Source organism: Aythya ferina, assembly GCF_964211825.1.
Source record: "Aythya ferina genome assembly, chromosome: 14".
NCBI classification, from domain to species: domain Eukaryota; kingdom Metazoa; phylum Chordata; class Aves; order Anseriformes; family Anatidae; genus Aythya; species Aythya ferina.
Genome location: NC_140312.1, coordinates 6,056,220 through 6,074,612, shown reverse-complemented (window position 1 = coordinate 6,074,612; position 18,393 = coordinate 6,056,220). Strand labels below are relative to the sequence as shown.

The 18,393-nt window shown below is 63.9% G+C and overlaps 2 protein-coding genes across 2 annotated transcripts; one reads left to right on the top strand and one right to left on the bottom strand.

Moving 5' to 3' along the window:
* Positions 1-160: 160 nt before the first annotated feature.
* GM2A (ganglioside GM2 activator) lies at positions 161-5,284 on the bottom strand. The gene is made up of 4 exons (XM_084535728.1): positions 4,976-5,284; positions 2,803-2,955; positions 1,940-2,122; positions 161-1,848 (listed from the first exon to the last, which is right to left on the bottom strand). Exons 1-4 carry the CDS (start codon positions 5,093-5,095, stop codon positions 1,693-1,695), a joined length of 612 nt encoding a protein of 203 aa, XP_084391854.1. The 5' UTR covers positions 5,096-5,284; the 3' UTR covers positions 161-1,692.
* A 4,306-nt stretch (positions 5,285-9,590) lies between these two features.
* Positions 9,591-16,471, top strand: CCDC69 (coiled-coil domain containing 69). The gene is made up of 9 exons (XM_084535662.1): positions 9,591-9,756; positions 13,354-13,417; positions 13,742-13,905; positions 14,024-14,111; positions 14,247-14,320; positions 14,482-14,583; positions 14,948-15,067; positions 15,316-15,413; positions 15,540-16,471. Exons 1-9 carry the CDS (start codon positions 9,709-9,711, stop codon positions 15,706-15,708), a joined length of 927 nt encoding a protein of 308 aa, XP_084391788.1. The 5' UTR covers positions 9,591-9,708; the 3' UTR covers positions 15,709-16,471.
* Positions 16,472-18,393: the final 1,922 nt, after the last annotated feature.

Below are 18,393 nucleotides of genomic sequence, written 5' to 3'. Positions count from 1 at the left end.
GCGCGGTGGCGCGCCCTGGCGGCGGAACCGCGGGAAAACGTGGCGGGAACCGCGGCCACGCGGTGGCGGCGGCCCCGCAGCGCCGATCGCAGCCCGGCGGGGGCAGCAGCTCCCGGCCCGCCCCCAGCCCCCCCCAGCGCCACCAGGCTGCAGCCCCGCGTCCTCCTACAAACGTTTATTAAGGGCCCGGCACCCGCCCGGCGGGGGGGGAGCAGGGAGCAGGGAGCGGAGGGGGGGTGTTAGTGGTGCTGCGGGGCGAGGTCAGGGCACCGGGAGGAGGTGGGAGCACGGCGGGGTGCTGAGGCACCTCCTGCAGGATCTGCCCAGGCAGCCGTACCGGGGTTAAGGCGTTAAAGTGCGTGGGGGACCGGCAGCAGGCACAGAACGACAGTGAATGGGGGGGGAGGGCACAGATGGGGGTGAGGGGGTCACCGGCACCTCTGGGCTGTGGGGATGTGGCCGGTGTCAGAACGGGGTCAGGAGGTGTTTGTAGGGCAGCGTAGTTCAGCAGGATGGATGCTGCCAGCTAGCCCCAGTGCCTACACCACTAGCCAGCCCCCAGGCTGCAGCTGAAGGGCCCCCAGATGTGACCAAGCTGCTGGGCTTGGCGGTGCGGCCCCAGTTCATCCCACACTGGGTGCAGCATCCTGCCTCGGCTTGGTCCCAGGGGCGAAATGAGATGACCGGGACTTGGCCTTGGCCTTGGCCGTGTCACAGCCACGTCCCACCCTGAGCAATTGTGGCCCGTGGCCGGCCACCTCCCCTGGCTGCTGGGAGCAGCACGAGCTGCCTGGTGCCTTGTGTCTGGCTGAGGTTTGGGGGCTCTCCCCCCTTTTGTGCTCATTTTGTCGCAGGCAGGCACACGGGGAGGTGTCCCCACAAGGGCCTTGTGTCTCCGAGCTGGTCCCACGCACACCATGGGGATGCTCCAAGGGCAGACCTGAGCTGCCGTGCTGGGGACAGGTGTCCTGCAGCTGCTCTGGGGACACTTCTGTGAAATTGCCCCGTCTGTGCTCCGGCCAGAGGTGGGGACAGCCACCACAGCTCGCCCTGCATCCCTCCAGCCTGCCCCCGGCGCTCCCCACGTGCTCCCTCCTTTCCTTGGGCTGCTTCAAGAAATATTGCTTTTCCCTGGAATGTTTGTTTGTTTGCTTGTTCGTTGCTTTTGTTTTCTTTTGTTTTGTTTTCTCTAAAATTCCCCTGGTGAGATTAAGAAAAGTTTAAAAAAAGGGGGCAAGCAGGTAAAAAAAATAGCTACCCCCAAGCCCCACCAACAGGCTGGGGGGAGGCTCCAAAGCCACCCTGTTCTGGGCTGGGGACACGGGTGGTGGGGTTGGGGACAGAGGGACAGCCACGGGGGGACCTCCTGTGCTTAGCATGAGAGGGGGAAATGGGGCAGGGGTGGGGGGGGCCTCCTCCTGGCAGCGGTGTCACTCCCCCTGCAGGGACAGGGCTGGGGAAAGCCCCTGAGCTCGCCCAAATCTCTTCTCCTGCTTCAGATGTTAGTTTGGGACCACCGGGAGGGACACGGCGCTGGGGGGGTGCAGACAGAGGCAGGGACGGAGGTGGGGTGGGGTGGGAGAGATCGGACGGGGTGAGATGAATGAGATGCAACTGGACGGGATGAGATGAGACGAGGGGAAAAAGGCGACGGGGGGAGGAGGGATGGCCCTCACTGGGACCCCCAGCCCCTCACTGGGACTGCAGGGAGAAGCCCAGCTTGACGCAGGCCAGCTCCTCTCCCTTGCTGCTGACGACCGCCCGCACGCGGTAGTTGCCGTTGGTCATGAAGGAGGGCAGCTCGACGTCGGGCAGGGCGAAATCGCTGGCTGGCAGGGAGTAGGAGCCCTGCGGAGAGGGAAGATGTGTCAGCACGGCCCCCCCCCGAGCCCCCCGTCACCCTCCCTGAGACCACCCATGGGCAGGCTGGGGGCCGTACCGCTTTGAAGGGGCAGTGGCAGGGGATGCCGTAGGTGAGCAGCGGCTCCGGGCAGGGGGTGCCGGGCGGGATGAGGGTGTCGAGGATGGTGCAGATGTCGTCGTAGGTGCAGCTGCCCAGCTGGTCGATGCAGGGCAGCTGGATCCAGAGGTCGCCCAGAGCCTTCTCCACCACCAGCACCGTCTGGAAGAAAAGGTGTCCGGCACCAGTGCGACCAGCACGGGCACCCAGCGCCCCCTCCCCAGCCACCTCTCACTCCAGAAACCTTCTGGGACGTCTACGTGTCCAGCACAAGCCCTCACCTCCTTGGCTTCCTCCCTCCTTCCCCCTTCTGCTTTCGGTTCCTCTCCCCCCACAGGTTTCCCTTCCTCCAGGCTCAACCTCACCCCTCGGCACCGAGCTCTGCGTGCGCCCGCTGCTTCCCCAAACCCTGCTGCCCCGACCCACCTGGCTGGGCGAGGACACAGCACCCTGCTGGCCCCCTGGTCACCCTGCTGGACCGTGGTCACCTTGGGCAGCAAGCCACCACGGACCTGTTCGGTCTCATCCCACAAAGTCCCCAAAAAGTGCTGCAGCACGGCCAGGCTGGCCGGGGCACGTCCCAGGATGGAGCAGCCGGGTCTGGCTGCTGTGAAATAAGCGCTGCAAGGCTGGGAACACCCAGGGCACGTTGCGCTTTGTTTTCTCCCCCGTTGGTACATCCCCAGGACATGGGACGCAGCCCAGGCTGCTCATCCACCTGGGGACGTTCAGCCCGGCACCGCTCCGTGCCCGGTCCCCAAAAAGGACGGCTCATTTTGGGCCATTTTCTGGCTCCTGGTGGTTTCATGAGGCTCCCTGCCCGCCCTCGTGCCAGCACCCACCTTCAGAGGGGAGGCCATGGCCTTGTTCCCGTTCACGGCCGCGCTGATGCGCAGGTTCCCCGGGATGCTGATGGGGTCGGGCGCCACGGAGAGGCTCTGGAGCACGACGGGATCCTTCCCCTCACCGCAGTTCTCCCAGGAGAAGCCTCCGACCTGTGGCACCGGGGGGAGAAGAGTCAGATCCCGGCTCTGCCTTGCCCTGTGTCTGCAGGGGGCTTCCCCAGGGCTGGTCCCCCAACACGCCTGCTCACAGACAGGCAGAAAATGACCTGCAGCCCCCCCATAAAGCCAAACCCTCCCTCCCTCTCCTCTCTCAGACCCCCAACCCCACGAGCCTCAGGGCATTTCAGGATCTCCCCATCAGAAAGCAATTCCAACCCCCCATTCCCTGTGCATTTTCCCCAAACCCCTGTTCCCAGGCTGCCGTCTCCACGCCAGCCAGCTCAGCCTCGAAATGCCTGGCGTGCAAACGAGCTGAAAATCATTTTTCACACCGGTTTCAGCACCGCAGAGCAAAGGTTGGGAAAGGGAAGGTGAGAGGAAGCGGGCTGGCCGTGTGGGCTGGTGGTGGCCGGAGCCGCTCGGTGCACAGACGGCGCTGGGGCTGGGGCAGCTCCCAGCCTTGCCCTGGGAAATCGGCTCTCGCTTTGCACTTCAAACGAGGTGGAATATTTCCCCAGTCCCTGGTGCTCGGGAGAGGCAGGCGAGCCTGACTCATCAGCCTCCCTGCTCCTTTCCACTCCTCCAGACACCTCGCGGGGCGGGCGCCGAGCCAGCTGGGGGACCTGGGCTGGGGAAGAGTCTGGAGGAGCCTGGCGAGCAGTTTGCTCTGGTGGGATGAGGGAAACCCACGTGTGGGGGATGCCAGGCGCACGCAGGGGTTGTCACACGGATGGGGGGACATCCTCTGTGTGTCCTGCACTATTTGTTGTGGGTTTGGGAGAGGGGAATGGGGTCGTGCCCACCGGGAAACCTCGATGCTCTGGGGCTGCTCCTCCTTGCCCTGCTCGGCACCCTGGGCTCACGGGGACGGCCGGGCTCAGCCCTCTGATGTTTCCCTCATGTTCCACCAGTTGGCAAAGCCAGCAGCGAGGGCTGGCAGCACATTTTGCTCCCAAACCACAGCGTGGAGCAGAACGATCCCTCGGCGCCACCTCGCATCCACCAGCCCTCGGGCAGCCTCTGCCTCCGGGACCGGGCGAGCAGGTGGAAGCAGCCAGAGCAGGCGGGGTGCTTCAAACCACAGAGAGAAAACCCGAAATCTCAGGCGGGAGGATGCCGGGGCCGTGCAGCACGAGCAGGTTTGGCTGGAGCTGCCCTGCGAGCGGTGGCGGCTGCGCGCCCCGGTGCCCGCCCCGGCGGCGGCGCTGCCCACGCGGGGAGCAGCCCCAGCTGGGCGCAGGGCAAGCCAGGGCACGGGCAGCACGTCCTGGGCTTTTGCAAGAGCTCGGAGCCCCTGCAGCCCCGTGCCCGTGGGGCTGAGGGCACAGAGGTGAGGAGGAGGGGAAGCTGGAGCGTGGGTGCGTGCGGCCGTGCGCCCCCTGCCCCTTCGCGGAGCCCTGTCCGGCCGTCATGCCCGGCTGCCCTCTCCCCAGGCAACATCGGATTCATTGGAAACAAACAAACAAAAAAATAAAAGATTTCCTTCCACAGCACGTGAAAGTCATGCGGAGGTCCCCCAGAGCTGCCAGGGAGTCTTCTCTCTGTGTTTCAATCGGCGAGGGTGGATCCTGCTGCCTGGCGCTGCGTGGGAGAGCGCACGGAGGGCAGGAATAACGCCCGGGCTGCCAGGAGGCTGTGCCGAGCACCCAGCCGGCTGAAAAGAGGCCACCAGGCTTCTCCTTCCCGAGGGATTTGTCCAAACCCAAATCCCTGGCTGCTCAGAGATGGGGAGATCCCGACCTCCAGTCCGCAGCCGTGCCCAAAAAGCTGCGGTGGGGATCGTGGGGTCCCTCCTCACCCCCAGCCCTGCTCGGTGACCCCGGGCATTGCACGGGGCGTTTGGGCAGGGGCAGAAAACAGATTTGCTCTCTTGCAAAACCCCACGGCATGCTGAGAGCCCTCCTGACCGACCACACCGCCCTCTGCACCCCCACAAAGCCCCCCCAAACCCCCTGGACCCCCCTTCCCTGCAGCCAGGGGAGCGGGGAGGAAGGCTGGGGAGTTCTCTCACCTTGCTCAGCCTCCTGGAGCCGCTCCTCTCCACCAGGAGCTGCGGCCGCAAGCCCCCCAGCGCGGCCGGGCACAGCTGCAGCAGGGCGCAGAGCGCCAGCACCAGCCCCGCTGCCGGCATGGCCACGGCGGCTCCGCTCGCCGCAAGGCAGCTGCTCCGAAATCGGGGACACGAGCCCGGGAGGGAGATGCGAGAGGCGAGGGCTGGCCACAGGGCGCCGGGAGCTTTGCTGCAGCTCGCAGGGCCTGGGCTGGCAGCGGGGAGGCCGGGGAAACCAGGACGCGCTGTGCGCCGGGGCTGCACCCTGCTAGCTGCACGCCCAGCCCAGCTCCCGATTCCCCTCCCTCCACTTGTGCATGCTCGCAGGCTTTCCCATCCTCCTTTTTTTTTTTTTTTTTTCTTTCTTTGATTTTTTTTTCTCTCTCTCTCAAAGCACGGGACTGGAGCTGCAGGGTTGCAGGACGGGAAGCGCTGCCTTCCCAAGCACCCACGGCTCGCCCTGCACCAGCACAGGGTGGGGGCTGCCAGAGCAGGGACACCGAGGTGCCCACACCGTACCCTGGGCACCCACAGCACCCAGCGTCGGCCAGAACATCTCCCCATCTCCCACCCCTCATCTCCAGCCCCACTCGGGCTGGCTGAGACATCTGCAAGCACGCACAGGGGCTGCACGTGCCCCCCTGGCCAGGCACAAGCAGCCCCGTGCCCCCCCTCGCTCGGCACAAGGACACCCAGCAGCTGGAGCAACCTGAGACCCAGCTCCATGCCGCGCGTGCTGCAGCAGGGTGGGGGATCCCAGTTTGCTCCAGCACCCCGCTGCCCACCACCCACCCTTATTTCACCATTTAACACCCCCCCGGTCCTGTCCTCCCCCATTTAGGCACCCCTGCCCAGCCCCAGTTTGGGGTCGTTCCCCACCAGTCCTCAGGGGGAACACAAATGGGGCAGGACTCAGACTTTCCTCCCCTCGCGTGCAGATGCTGGCCAAGCTCCCCGTATGGTTCCCAGCCCTGGGAAGGGTGTCCTAGCTCCTCCAGCCCTGCCGGAGCTCTATTTTTAGCTTTTCATCCTTATTTAGCAGCACGGCCGGCCGGCAGCACGCAGAAGGACGCGGCAGCGGGCAGGGGATGGGACGGGCGCTGCCCCCGGCGACAACTGCGCCCCTGATCCCCCTGCCGGGGCTTAAGGGCGAGGAATAAATAGCCCCCATTCCTGCAGGCCCTCCTCCTCCCCGGGAGCAGGGCGGAAAGTTTTCCCCGGGATTGGTTTCGTGGTGGGGGCCTGGAGAACGGCGATGGAGATGCGTGGGGAGAGGCGCAGGCACCCGGCACCGTGCCCTTCGCCACCAGCGTGGGTGAGGGCTTCCCTCCTCCATCCCCGTCCTGTCCGCATGGCTTTTTTCAGTGTAAAAAATAAAATTAAATAAACAATAAAGATTAAAATTTAAATTTAAAATTTGCATTTAAATTTAAATTTTAAAATAAAACTGAGAATTGAGTGTACGGGTCTGGAACGCGCTGTGGTGGCAGGGAACCACCTCTTTCTGTCTGGAAGATCGCAGAGGCAGGGATGCCTGGGAATCACCACTTGTCCTCCACGTATGGAGGACACCGAAGGAGCCCAGGAGGCTTTTTTGGCCCCAGCACCCACGAGATCCTTCCCATCTCACACAGCTCCCCGAGCTCCCCCACCCGAGCTGCGCCCAAGTCACGAGGTCTCGGCGGCTCTGGCTCAACGCCTTTGATTTGCATAGAAGGAAAGCAGCCGTGGAGATAAGTGGCAAGGCTAGCGACTTCGCCTCTCCTTTACGAAAGCAATCCGAGAGCAAATAAAAAGGGGGCCAAAGGCTGCAACCACCGAGCCCCTCGCTCCATCCCCCTGTGCCTGCTCCTGGCCGCTAAATCTGTTTTTTCCCTTCTTTCCTTCCTCCTTTTCCTTCATTTTTTTCCAGAAGTGTTGGTTTCTGGAGAAAAAAAAAAAAGGGCAGGAGAGGGGAAAAAGACATTAAATGATCACAGCAGGTAGCTGTGCGCATGGGACACCCAGAAGGTTCAGGGGTCCAGCCCCAGGAGGAGCCCCCCCATGCTGGCTCCAACCCCCCCTGCTACCACCCCGTCCTGCCCAGTCCTCACCAGCTGCAGCTGGAGGGAGAGAGACACTCGAACAGCTCGCACAAATGCTTCTCTTATCCATCAGCTTGGGCAAACACTTTGAAGCACCATCGGTACAAATTAACTCTCTATTGGGTCAGCTGCCACCCTACTAAGAGTAATTCAGCAGAGCATGAGATAAACCCACCTGGGATCGCTTTTCCAGGCAAAACCCTTGGGGTGCCTCCAGTCGCTGCCATTCCTGGGAACCCGGGGACATCGCAGCGTCCCTGCCACCTCCAAAATCCTGGCAGAGGTCCCCGGCCACCCCTGGGATGGGGCAAAGCTGGTGGGGCCAGCACAACCCCAACTCCCCCTGCAAAATCCTCTGCGTCCTTCCCACCTGGCAGCAGCTCTCACCCCCCCGGCACTGCCATCCAGGCTGAGAACGGCTCCGATTTGCACCCTGCTCTTTCCCCACACCACAGGGTTTGGGGGAGCTGGCACATCACCCCCCAGGCAGGGGAAGGGGGACACCGGTGGCACAGCTTGGGGGTGCTTAAAGGGAGTCCCAAATCTTTCTCAGCGAGAAGGCATCGAGGCAAACTTCAAAACAAGCCGAAGCCACCCCGGATGGGTTGGCCATGCGCTGCTTCTGCTTTCCTGTCTGCACAGGCAGAAATCCCCTCTGCCACGCTCCCCTGCATCTCCAGTGTGGTTTGCAGACACCAGCCCGTGTGTGCCCAGCGCCCCACGCTGCCCGGCAGCACTTTCTAGGGACAGGGGGAGAAGCCACATGGCCACGTCCTGGTCCTCGCCCCATGGAGAGCCCCTGCTTCGCTGGGAAGCAGCTGGGCAGTCAAGTTTCCGTCTGTTTAACCACCACCCTGCAAAGGGAGCAGATTATCGACGCACTGGGGCAGAGAGAAGCACATCAGCAGGGCCGGTAGGGGAAATCTCTCCAGCGGGGCGCATCCTGCGCAGCCCACACAGGAAAGCCTGGAGAAATGGGTAAAATCAAGCTAAAACAGGAGATTTGGGGGGCAGCACAGGCAGCAGGCAGTGCTGGGGGTGAACCAGAGGAATCCGGAGCCAGGCTTTGTGGGGCGTCTCGGTGCACCCCATATCTGCACCCCACTGTGACCCCGAATCACCACGGGCACGCGTGCGCACCGCTGGAGATCTGCACCCCAGCCAGACGTGCTGGCAGCCGGGCTCTCCTCAGCTGTGCACGCAGTTGTTTCGCTGCAGCCACGGCACCAGCAGCGTGAGTTCAGCCCCAAAATATGCGTGCGCTGCTGCGCTTGCCCGCGCTCTGTGCCTTCAGCCTCCGAAATCTGGCTCCGGGTTTTGAATTAACCCCGGCGAGGTGGAGAGCAGCTCCCTGCAGCCCTTTTTATCCCGTAAAGGATCTGCTCAGCCTGGCAAGCCGGGGAAGGAGGCTTTGGGGAGATAAGAGCAGCGATGCTCGCCGTGGTTCCGACCGGTGCCAGGAAGCCGCCGTGACTCACGGCACTGCTCCCAGGTTCCGCAGCACCTACCCGAGAGGACGCAGCCAGCCGGTCCCACCAGTCCCCACCCTCCCATCCCAAAAGCATTGCACAAGTCCCCTGGGAAGTGGGGGTGTCCCCGGCCCCAGCCCGGTGTCACCCCAGCAGCTCGGGGCAGCAGCACCACCTCTGAGCCGCGGGTGACACCTCGGCACCTCCCCGGTGGCACCCTGCCACCCGCCCAGCCGCGGGCTGCTTGGACTTCTCCCAGGGGAAATTTGGAAAATGTCAGAATAGAAACTTGTTGACAAATTCTGGCGGTGTTTCCATACGGGCACAGCCTTGTGACCAGGTTGAAACACTTTTTACGGCAGTGCTGGGTGGCAAAGTTGTGTTATTCTTTTTTTTTTTTTTTTTTTTTAAGGTCAGGATGTGTTTTCTTTTAGAAATGTTTGTTATTTTATAGCATTTTTAAAAAAAGTCATCACAACCGAAGCACGTGGAGGAACCTGCCTTCTTTGCCCCCAGTTTTTAGGCAGGACGCTCTCATGTGCTTCCCTCCCTGCTCAGGACCCTTCTCCAAATCACAGGATTTCCACCCAGAAAAGGGCACCCTGGCTCCAGACCCAGCATTTGAGGCACTTCGGGGTGCTCAGGAGGGGCTCCCCCATTCCACACGTACAACCCCAAACCCCCCCTCCCTCCAGCACATCCACCACCAGCCACCCCCCCAAAACCCAGCACCTCCCCAAACCCCCCCTCCCACGACCCAAAACTTGACGGGATGACACCAAAACCCGGCGCGGGCGCTGCCTTCACCCCTCAGCCCTTTATTCCAGGGTGGGGGGCTCACAGGGACACCCCCCCCGCTGCGGGGCCCCCCTCTCCTCTCGGAGCATCCCAGAGATGCGCCCCCAGGGCCAGCCCCGGGGGCGGGCAGGCAGCGGAGCGGGGCGGGGGGAGCGCAGAGCACCCTCTCCCGGCGCTGCCTGCGAGCAGCCTCGGGGATTTTTGTTCTTTTTTATTATTTTTTTTTCTTTTCTTTCTCTGCTGGGACAGCCCCGGAGGAAGCCGTTGGCTGGGGGGGGGTCGGGAGGGGGGGGGGATGCAGCGCCCCGCGCCCCGAGGCTGAGCGGCTCCGGCCGGGGGCTCCATGGGCTGCACCGGCAGCGCCCTGCGCTGCTGCCCTGCTGGTGGCAAGGTAGGGATGTGGGGAGCCGGGGGGTGTCCGGCGTGGGGACGGGCTGGGGTGGGACAGGGGGGGCGTGGGGTTAGGGTTTGCTTGGGGGCTGGCTTTGCTTGGGGTCCCGGCTTTGCTTGGGGTCCGGGTTTTGAGTGGGGTCCGGGTTTTGAGTGGGGTCGGGGTTTTGTGTGGGGTCCCGATTTCGCGTGGGGTCGGGGTTTTGGTGGAGCTGCATCTTGACGTGGGGTCAGGGTGTAGCGTGGGGTCCGGGTTTTTCATGGGGTCGGGGTTTTGCGTGGGGTCGGGGTGCGCGTGGAGCCCCGCTTGCGCTTCTCTGGCACCGGTGTTTTGCAGGGGGCTCCCCGCTTCGGGTCCTGCCCCCTGCCCAAAGCGGAGCCGAGCAGCAGAGCTGTCCCCCCACTGTGTGGGAGCCCCCCGGTGTGGTGTGGGGGCACTGGGCACGGCGGGGGGAGCAGCCACCTGCCCTGCTGCACCCCTCTGGGAGAGCCCCTGTGGCACGTGGAACCCATCCTGAAGGCGGTGAGGCACGTGGGGTGGCAGTGCCCCTTGGAAATGCTTGTCCCGTGTAGGATGGGGATGGGTCCCCCCAGACAGACCTCTGCTGTCCCCACAGCGTCCCCCCCACCCCAAAAGCTGGCTCTCCCCCTTTGCCATGCCCCCCCCTGTGTGCCAGGGGAACACCTTGAGCCCCCGGCATCGGTCTGCACCACAGAGGGCTCCTGCAGGTTAAACCCCAGGAATTACCCACACCTAATTACTATTATTTTTTGCCGTGACCCCGTTGGCCTCGGGGTTGTTTGTGAGGTCGGATGTGCTGCGTGCGCCGCTCTCATGGGCTGTGGTGGCGGGAGGATGGAGGGGAAGGAAGAAAGTCAGAGGAGCCCCATGGTGCTGGCGTGCCCCCTGCACGGGGAGCCCCCTGCTCGGGGGGCAGCAGGAACACGGGGCCCAAACCCGACCCGCTGCTGGGGGAGCGGGCTCGGAGCTTACACACACCCGCAGCCAGCAGCAAGTGTCTTTATTTACAGCCAGCTCGGCTGCTTCTCTGTATCATGGAAAAAAATCCGCCCTCCTCCTCTGTGTCATGAGATCAGACGCTTCTGGGCCGCTTTGAGACTCGGAGAGCTTGCAAGAAGGGGGCACGGGGCAGGGAGGAATAACAGCCCGGAGGCCCCAGGTGCTGCGAGCCGCACGTTGACCGAAATGCGGAAATCTGAAGGCAATCTGCAGGCGCCTCCCTTCCTGCGCTCCCCCGCTCTCAGCTCTCTGCTGGGCCCCGCTGCCCTTCGCACCCTGCACAACGGCCCTGCTGCTGTGACTGAGCTGCAATTCATTCCGAAAGCAGCACCAAAAACCCCCTTTGTGGCCAAAAAGGGTAAAGAAGGGCACGGAGCCACCGCTGCCCGTGCTTTGGTGCCCGACACGCGGGGTACGCGACCTCCCCCTGCCCGTGGAGCACATCCCTCGGGGCTGCTTGGGGAGCGGGGACCCCAAAAAGCCCAGGGGGGTCCTGGAGGACCGTGGGGACGTGGTGGGGGCGCAGACATCACACGGTGGAGGTGACCTTGAGGAGTGGGTGCGGGGCCGGCTGCGGTGGGCGGCCGGCAGAGCAGGAGCCCCGGGGGAGGCAGCTTGGCAGCCGCGTCCTCCCCGGCACCGGCATCGCCGGCAGCGATAAGGCGGCGTGGGCACAGGTGCTGCGGCCAGGGCCTGTTCTCAGGGGCCCCTTCCCCTCCTGGCTCTCTCCGCTTGCTTTTCGGCCTGGAGAAAGTTTGGGGTTGGGGTTTGGACGCTTTCCAGGGCTGGAGTGGGGGTGTTTTGGAGACAGGGAGAGAAAGCCCGAACGCAGAGCTCGGGGCTGTCGGCGGCGCAAGGGGTTGTGTGTGGAGGTGACAGCCAGCCTGTCACACAGCCCTGGCAGGGCACGGGGCAGAAGCAAGGAGAGGAAGGCAGATCCCACAGAGCCGGGCAGCTCCAGGCATCTGCGGGGTCCCCGGGAGGCTGTGGGGACATCGCCCAAATCCTGCCCCCGCTCTGCACCACGGCCACAAAGCCAAACCTCCACCCCAGGGCCCTGTTCGGGATTTAAATGCCTGTTTCCTGCCTCTTTGTGATTTCATTTGTTGTCAGTAAGGTTGCAGAGTCTGATTGCCTAACGTGCGTGTATAACAGGAAAAGGGGAAGAAAAATACAGTGCAGGGAGCCACCTCGCACGAAAAGCCGAAGCAGAGGCCGCGGCTGACCCACAGCTGCCTGGAGCCTCCACAGCCCCGTGGTGCAGTCCCCACGCCTCGAGGTGACCGGGGTTCGGGTAGAAATCCTGGTGAACCGACCCCAAAACAGTGTGTTCCTAGAGGTAGGAAGGGTGCCGTGACCTTTAGCCCTCCAGAAAGCATTCAGATCCACCTCTCGGTGCTGGCACACCTCTCGCTCCCTTTCTGAGCTTGATGCAGTTGCCTGAAATCAAACCTCTCGAGCTGTGGAGGGCTCCGAGGCTCCATCCCACTGGATGTAGGGCATGGGAAAAGGGGAAAAATGCCCCAGATCCATGCTGGGGACGCTGTCTGTGCAGAGCTGGGGGTGCCCAGGGCTCCCTGTCCCTGCACATCACCTCTGTGGCGGTTTGGGCAGGCGCGGGTCTTTGGGGGCTGCTCCTGCAGGAGGCACCTGCATCCTGCTCCCAGGTCATCCAAAAACCCTTCGGGGGGTGTGGGGGGACAGTCCTCCTGCACAGCCTTTGCTTGGTGAAGGCCCTGAGGGGGCTTCTGAGGTTCCTGAGGGGGCTTCTGAGGTCCCTGCGGTGCCCCCATGCTCTCATCCCTCCACCCCCTGCCAAACCCCAAACCCTGGCACGGGACACGGGGTGCATTAAATCAGAGAGGGATGCACATCAGCACCTCAGAGGCCCCGCAGCCATCGGGACACCACGCACACGGCCGTGACATTTGCACCCTAACCACATGTGTAAATGGTGCACCACCGCACCACCGCACCAGTACCGGAGTAGGAGCGCCGCGCACCCCGACCTCCCTGCACCTCCTCGCCCCGCCGCCTGGGCCGGGCTCGGCGCCGCGTCCACCAGCTCCATAGAAGGGCAGACAGAGCTGCAGCTTCGCACAGGCTCGGAGTTCCCCTGCTCTGTCTGGCAGCCGCGCTTCCCCGCGGCTTTGTGAGGGGGAGGAGAGGCAGCGCGCCTCGCCGCTGCGCCTCTCTTTGCGCCCGAGCCCGGCGCCCTGATCTGGTTTGTATCTGGGATCCTGGGCTCCACGGGCTGCCCGCTGGGATGGGGGGGTGGTTAGGGTCAGTGTGTTTAAGGGTTGCTGCCCCAGGGGCTGGGGAGCAGCCCGCACCCCTGCCCAAATCCGTGGGGATGGCACCGGGGCTGGGTTCACCCCGCGTGGGGAGGCAGAGAGCCGGCGAGCTGTGCTTCTCACAGCAGCAGCAGATAAAAACACAGCAGTCTCCTGGCTCTGCTCCTCCGAGCGTCCCAGGACAGCAGGGACGGGGCAGGAGGAGGGCAGAAAAGCAGCAGCCGGCTGTCCCCTGCCCAAAGGTGCTCACGTTTTGCATCGGCACCTTGTCTTTCTCCGCCAGAGACAGCTGAAAGCCCAGCAGGGACCGGCTTCCCAGGAGCTCACGGCCTTGAAGACTGAGAACGGTGAGAAGGAAAAGTGTCTCCCCCAATGCCCGGGCTCCACACGATGCCCAAAAGCAATCCTGTGCCCCGGGGCGATGGCTCCAGCTTGGGCACACGATAAGGGAGGGAAGAGCTGATGGCACCCCGATGGCACCCATCATTGGGAGCAGCTGGGTCACCATGGGGCACACTCAGAGCCTGCCAACACCACCCCAATTAGCGCTAATTCGCACCAACAGGGTGGGAGGGAGGATTTTGTCTGGTGGAAGAGCAGAGAGGACCCCGAAGCAGCGCGGTGGTGAGCAGGACGCAGCCGGCCCCGTTTCAGCCCCGTTTGCGTTGCAGCCAGTGCTGGCCCACGGCATGGAGCTGGGCAGGAGAAGGCAGTGCTGCGGGACGGGCAGGGCACGGAGGCTGCACGACTGCTGCAGGGGCGTGAGGAGGAGGAGGAGAGGCTGCGAGGAGCCCCAGGCACGGAGGCCGAGGGACCTCGAGGTGTCGGCACCCAGGTGGGTCAGGAATAGGGCTGCCGGTGGGGCGGGGAACGCTCAGCCAGAGGGGACATGCAGGGCACGGACCTGGCGTCCCTCCTGCCCCGTGGGACACTCGGGGTCTGTCATCTGCCAGGTGGAAAAGGGAAAAGCCGTGGAGCTGAAGGAGCAGCTCTCGGAGCGGTTCGACGCCCTGCGGAGAGAGCACGAGGAGACCCTGCAAGGTGCGTGCCGGCCCCTGGGGGGCCGTGGGACACACACGGGGGGGCCACCACCGGCACCAAGGCACCACAGGGCTCAGGCCGGGCTCGCTGTGCGTGTCCTTGTGGTGGTGACACTCAGCACGTGTCCCCCCACAGAGCTCCGGAGAGCGCACGAGCAGGAGAAGCTGCTGCTGGCGGAGACGCACCACAGGTCCCAGGAGGCCTTACAGGTACCCAGGGAGGAATCCCCACGGTTTTAGGACCACTGCAAGGTCCTCGGCGTGCCACAGAGACCTTGCCCAGCCTCACACAACCTTGGGGCTATCGGGGTGCCCCTGCTCGGGCAGGAAACCCGGACAACCCCTGTCCCGCTTCTTCCCCCGGCTGCCAGGAGACGGTGGAGGCGCTGAGGGCGCAGCTGAAGTCCTTCCAGGAGAGGATGAAGCGGGTGGAGGAATCGCTGCTGAGCAGAGACTACAAGAAGCACATCGAGGTGCGGGGAAGCGTGGGACTGGTGGCTCTGCGGGCTGCCTGGGTCACAGCAGAGGGCACAGATCTTAGTGTTTGGGAAGCGTCCTGGCCCAGGGGTCGGCCCTGAGCTTCTCTGATGGACCCAGACAGGGGGTGCATGGGCTGGAGCCAGGGGAGGGGGCATGGGATAGCCAAAAGGATGAGTAAAACCCCATCCCTGGGAGGTGTGGGGGCTGTTTGGGTCTCCTGAGCACAACCATGGGCAGGCTTTGTCCACCAGGGGTCCAAACCCATCCCGGGCCATGGCCAGCTGAGCCAAGATGGGGACGTGGTGGCCCCGTGTGCCCGCCCTGCTGTGGCTGCTGACCCCTCTTCATCCCCCCCAGGAGCACGGGAGCCCCAGCCCGTTCTGGGAGCAGGAGCTGGAGAGCCTGCACTTCGTCATCGAGATGAAGAACGAGCACATCCACGGCCTGGACAAGAAGCTGCTGAACCTGGAGACCGTGGTGGGTTCGGAGAGGGGTGCGGACGGGTTTTGCTCTCTCCGTCTCCCCTCCACACCTGAATATCATCCCGAAATTGCAGCTGAGGTGGAGCCTGGTTCCTCCCTTGGAGTGTGGGCACAGCAGGCAAAGCCAGCACGCTGCCATCGAGACGGTTCCCCAATGGATGGGGCGTTGGGGGGCTCGGAGGCAACGAGGAGCTGGCCGGGGGCACTTCCAGCCCCCTCCTCACCCCCGCGCTCCCCTTGCAGGCGGAGAGGAACCTGCTGCTGGAGGAGAAGCTGAAAACCCTGCAGCAGGAGAACGAGGACCTGCAGGCGCGCACGCAGAACCACCTGGTGATGACGAGGTAGGTGCTCCCCAAGGGCTCACCCCGCGTGCCCAGCGGCTCCTCGGCCGAGCCCGGCGCCCAGAGCCCGGGCAGAGCCGGCGGCAGTGGGGCCGTGCGTGCGGCAGCGCCGCTGTTTGCCCGCAGGCAGCTCTCGGAGGAGCTGCTGGCCGCCCGCGGGGCGCTGGAGAAGGAGGCGCAGCTGCGGGAGCAGGCTCGCCGCGAGAAGGAGGAGCTGCTGTACCGAGTGCTCAACGGGGGGGACGGCTCCCCCTTCCCCATCGCCGCCGGAGACGTGCCCCTCATCGCCACGTAGCACCCAGGACGGGCTGGCCGGGCTCTCCGCTGGGTTTGGAGCCCGGAGATGCTGTCACGAGCGCCTGCGCTCCCGGGGCTGGCCCTCGGGGTGGCCGTGTCCCCACGGTGTCCCCCTGCACGGGGCGATGGAGCGCTTCATGGGATGCCCCCACCTGCCTTTCCCCAGCCTGCGCCCTCCCTGTGCTGCGGGGGGGCCCTGCACCGTGCCGTGCCGGCAGCTCTCCCTCCGGTGTAAGGCCGTGGAGCTTTTTGGGGACAAAAGGGGCCACCCAGGGCACTTGGACAAACACTGGGCTGGATCTGCCCCCGCGCTTGGCTCCGAGCACAACCAGCATCGGTGCTGGAGGTGGGGCAGGCACAGGGGGTGCCGTGCCCAGGGCACCCAGAGCTGCCCCCATCCACGGGGCAGGGCTCCCACCTCGCCCTCCTCTCCCCGCCGCCCCCTCCAGCTCCATCCCACAGCCCCCGGGGGTGGCTCCCACGGCTCGGGCACGTCCCCGCTCACCGCCACGCCAAAGCCGAGCCCTCCCCGTCCTCCCCCATGGGGGAAAACCCCTCTGGGGGGTCGCGGCACACGGGAGGGACCCGGGCTGGATGCACGCGAGCACTTTCCCCTGGGAAGAGGGGCCCTTCCCGGGGGGCTGCGTAGCCGAGGTGCGTGTGTCTGTGCGTGTTTGTGTGTGTGTGTGTGTGCACGCACGGGGCCCACGTGCTACGGGCTGGAAGGATTACAAGTCTACGAGAAGCAGCAGCCTCAAGAATCCAGCGTTGGTGGTGGTTTTTTGGGGAGGTTTTGGTGTTTCGGGCAGCATCGCGCGGCAGGACCCCGTGTTCCATGGGTAGGGTGGGAGCTGCGGCCCCATAGGAAGCCCCCCCACTGCTGGGCCCCCTTTTCTGGCTCCTTCCCCCATTTCTTTGGGTTGGGTGCCCCCACCCCCAGCAGGCACCTCAGCATCTCAGCAGGCGTTTCCGTCCTTTGTGCTGATCTTATCAGGGGAAGGAGGCAGCCAGGAAGGCAGAACCAACCCCCGTGTGCCCGCCCTGCATCCCCGCTGCTCCACGCAGCCCTGGGGGGGTTTGGTTTTGGGTACACCTGGGCAGGAGGTGCTGGGAGGGGGGCGGCAAACCCCCATAAAGGCTGCCCAAGGGTAAGGAGAGCTCTTGTCTCGGGACCTGCTCTGGTTTGGGCATAGATAGGAGCCCGTTATCCAGCCTGTGGGATGCAGGGGGAAGAAACCAAACCCCCACAGCCCCCATGGAAAACCCCCTGAGCTGTCAGACGCCTCCAGCCGTGCTTTATTAAATGGGGATGCAGCAGGGGTCTGGCTGACCCGAAGCTGACAGCACAGCCTGACCCCACACAGCCCCTTCCCCATGCAGCTCGCCCCCTCTCCATCCCCAAGGTTTGGCTTTTCATTCTAGCCAGCACGGGGAGCAGGAGCCCTCAGCCCCTTCAAGCCCCATCGTGTGGGATTTTATAGGGCCAGGAACCCAGCTGGAAACCCAGCAGCACCCGTGCAGTCCCCACTGTTAGGGATCCCCAGGGGACGGGGACAGCTCCGCAGCACACCACAAATCCCACCAGGAACATTTTACCATGATAAAAAATAACCCAAAACATATCAAAATCACCAAAATTATTAGGATTTTCCTGGCAAGACAGGCTGCTTCCCCTGGCGGTGCTTTTGGCAAACCTCTCCAGCTGCAGACCAGAGGGGAAGGAGCACCAGCCCCAGCAGCATCCCTGCTGGCACTCCTGCTTAACCCCCTTTGGAGCCTCCTGGCCCTCCCCTGCCCTCTGCTGACCACCCCTGCACAGCACAAAGGGAAATCCATGCAGAAATATCTTTCCCACAGCACCTTCCAGATCGTGCACACATGCACCCACCGCTAATAGCCTCAGGGCATCATTAGAAGGGGGTTAATTAATGCTCCCAGGCTGCTGGCGCAGGTGGAAGGAGGAACACCCTCCCTACAGCCTCCTTTCCCTGGTACCCCGCACAAGAAGTCCCCAGCCCAATTTGTGCAGCAGGTTTGGGGGAAAAGCAAGCAAAAAGAAGCAGAAACAGCCAGGGTGTAGCACAGCAAGAGCTGGCAGCTCCTTGATAGGGACACCAGAGGTGACCCCAACCCTATCAGGTAGGGCACAGCCCCCCCCAAAAAAACAGGAGGAGGCCTGGGGCTGGGCTCAAATCTGTGGGTGGGGGCCACGGATTTAAAGTAAGTCATATCAGTGTCCTCGGGCCCCAGCACAGCCCCCAGGCAGGGATGTGCTAGTGGGGGGTGCTATGGGGTGGTATGGTGTGACCTGGCTGTGCCCTGGTGTTTGGGGAGAGGGGTACCAAGCCTGGGCTCAGAAAAGAGGTTAAAAGATGGCGTTTTGGGGGTGAAAAATAAAAGCAATTTAGGTTTATTTTGGGTGTTGTCTGCAACACGTCCCCAGCACACCCTGTGGGCAGCAGCGCCAGGAGCAGAGCGGGGCTGTTGTCCTGCGTGGCAGGGCGCACAAAGCCGTGCCTGTCACCCACGCAGCCTCACATGAGCGAGGTCTCCGGCCACCAATGCCACCCCAGCCCGGGCTGGGTGTCTCCAGCAGGGTCCAGCACAGCCCTGGGGGGTGTCACGCTGCACCGGGGGGCCCTGCAGCCCAGGATCCCCCTCCCAAGCCGGGCTGAGCAGTGCA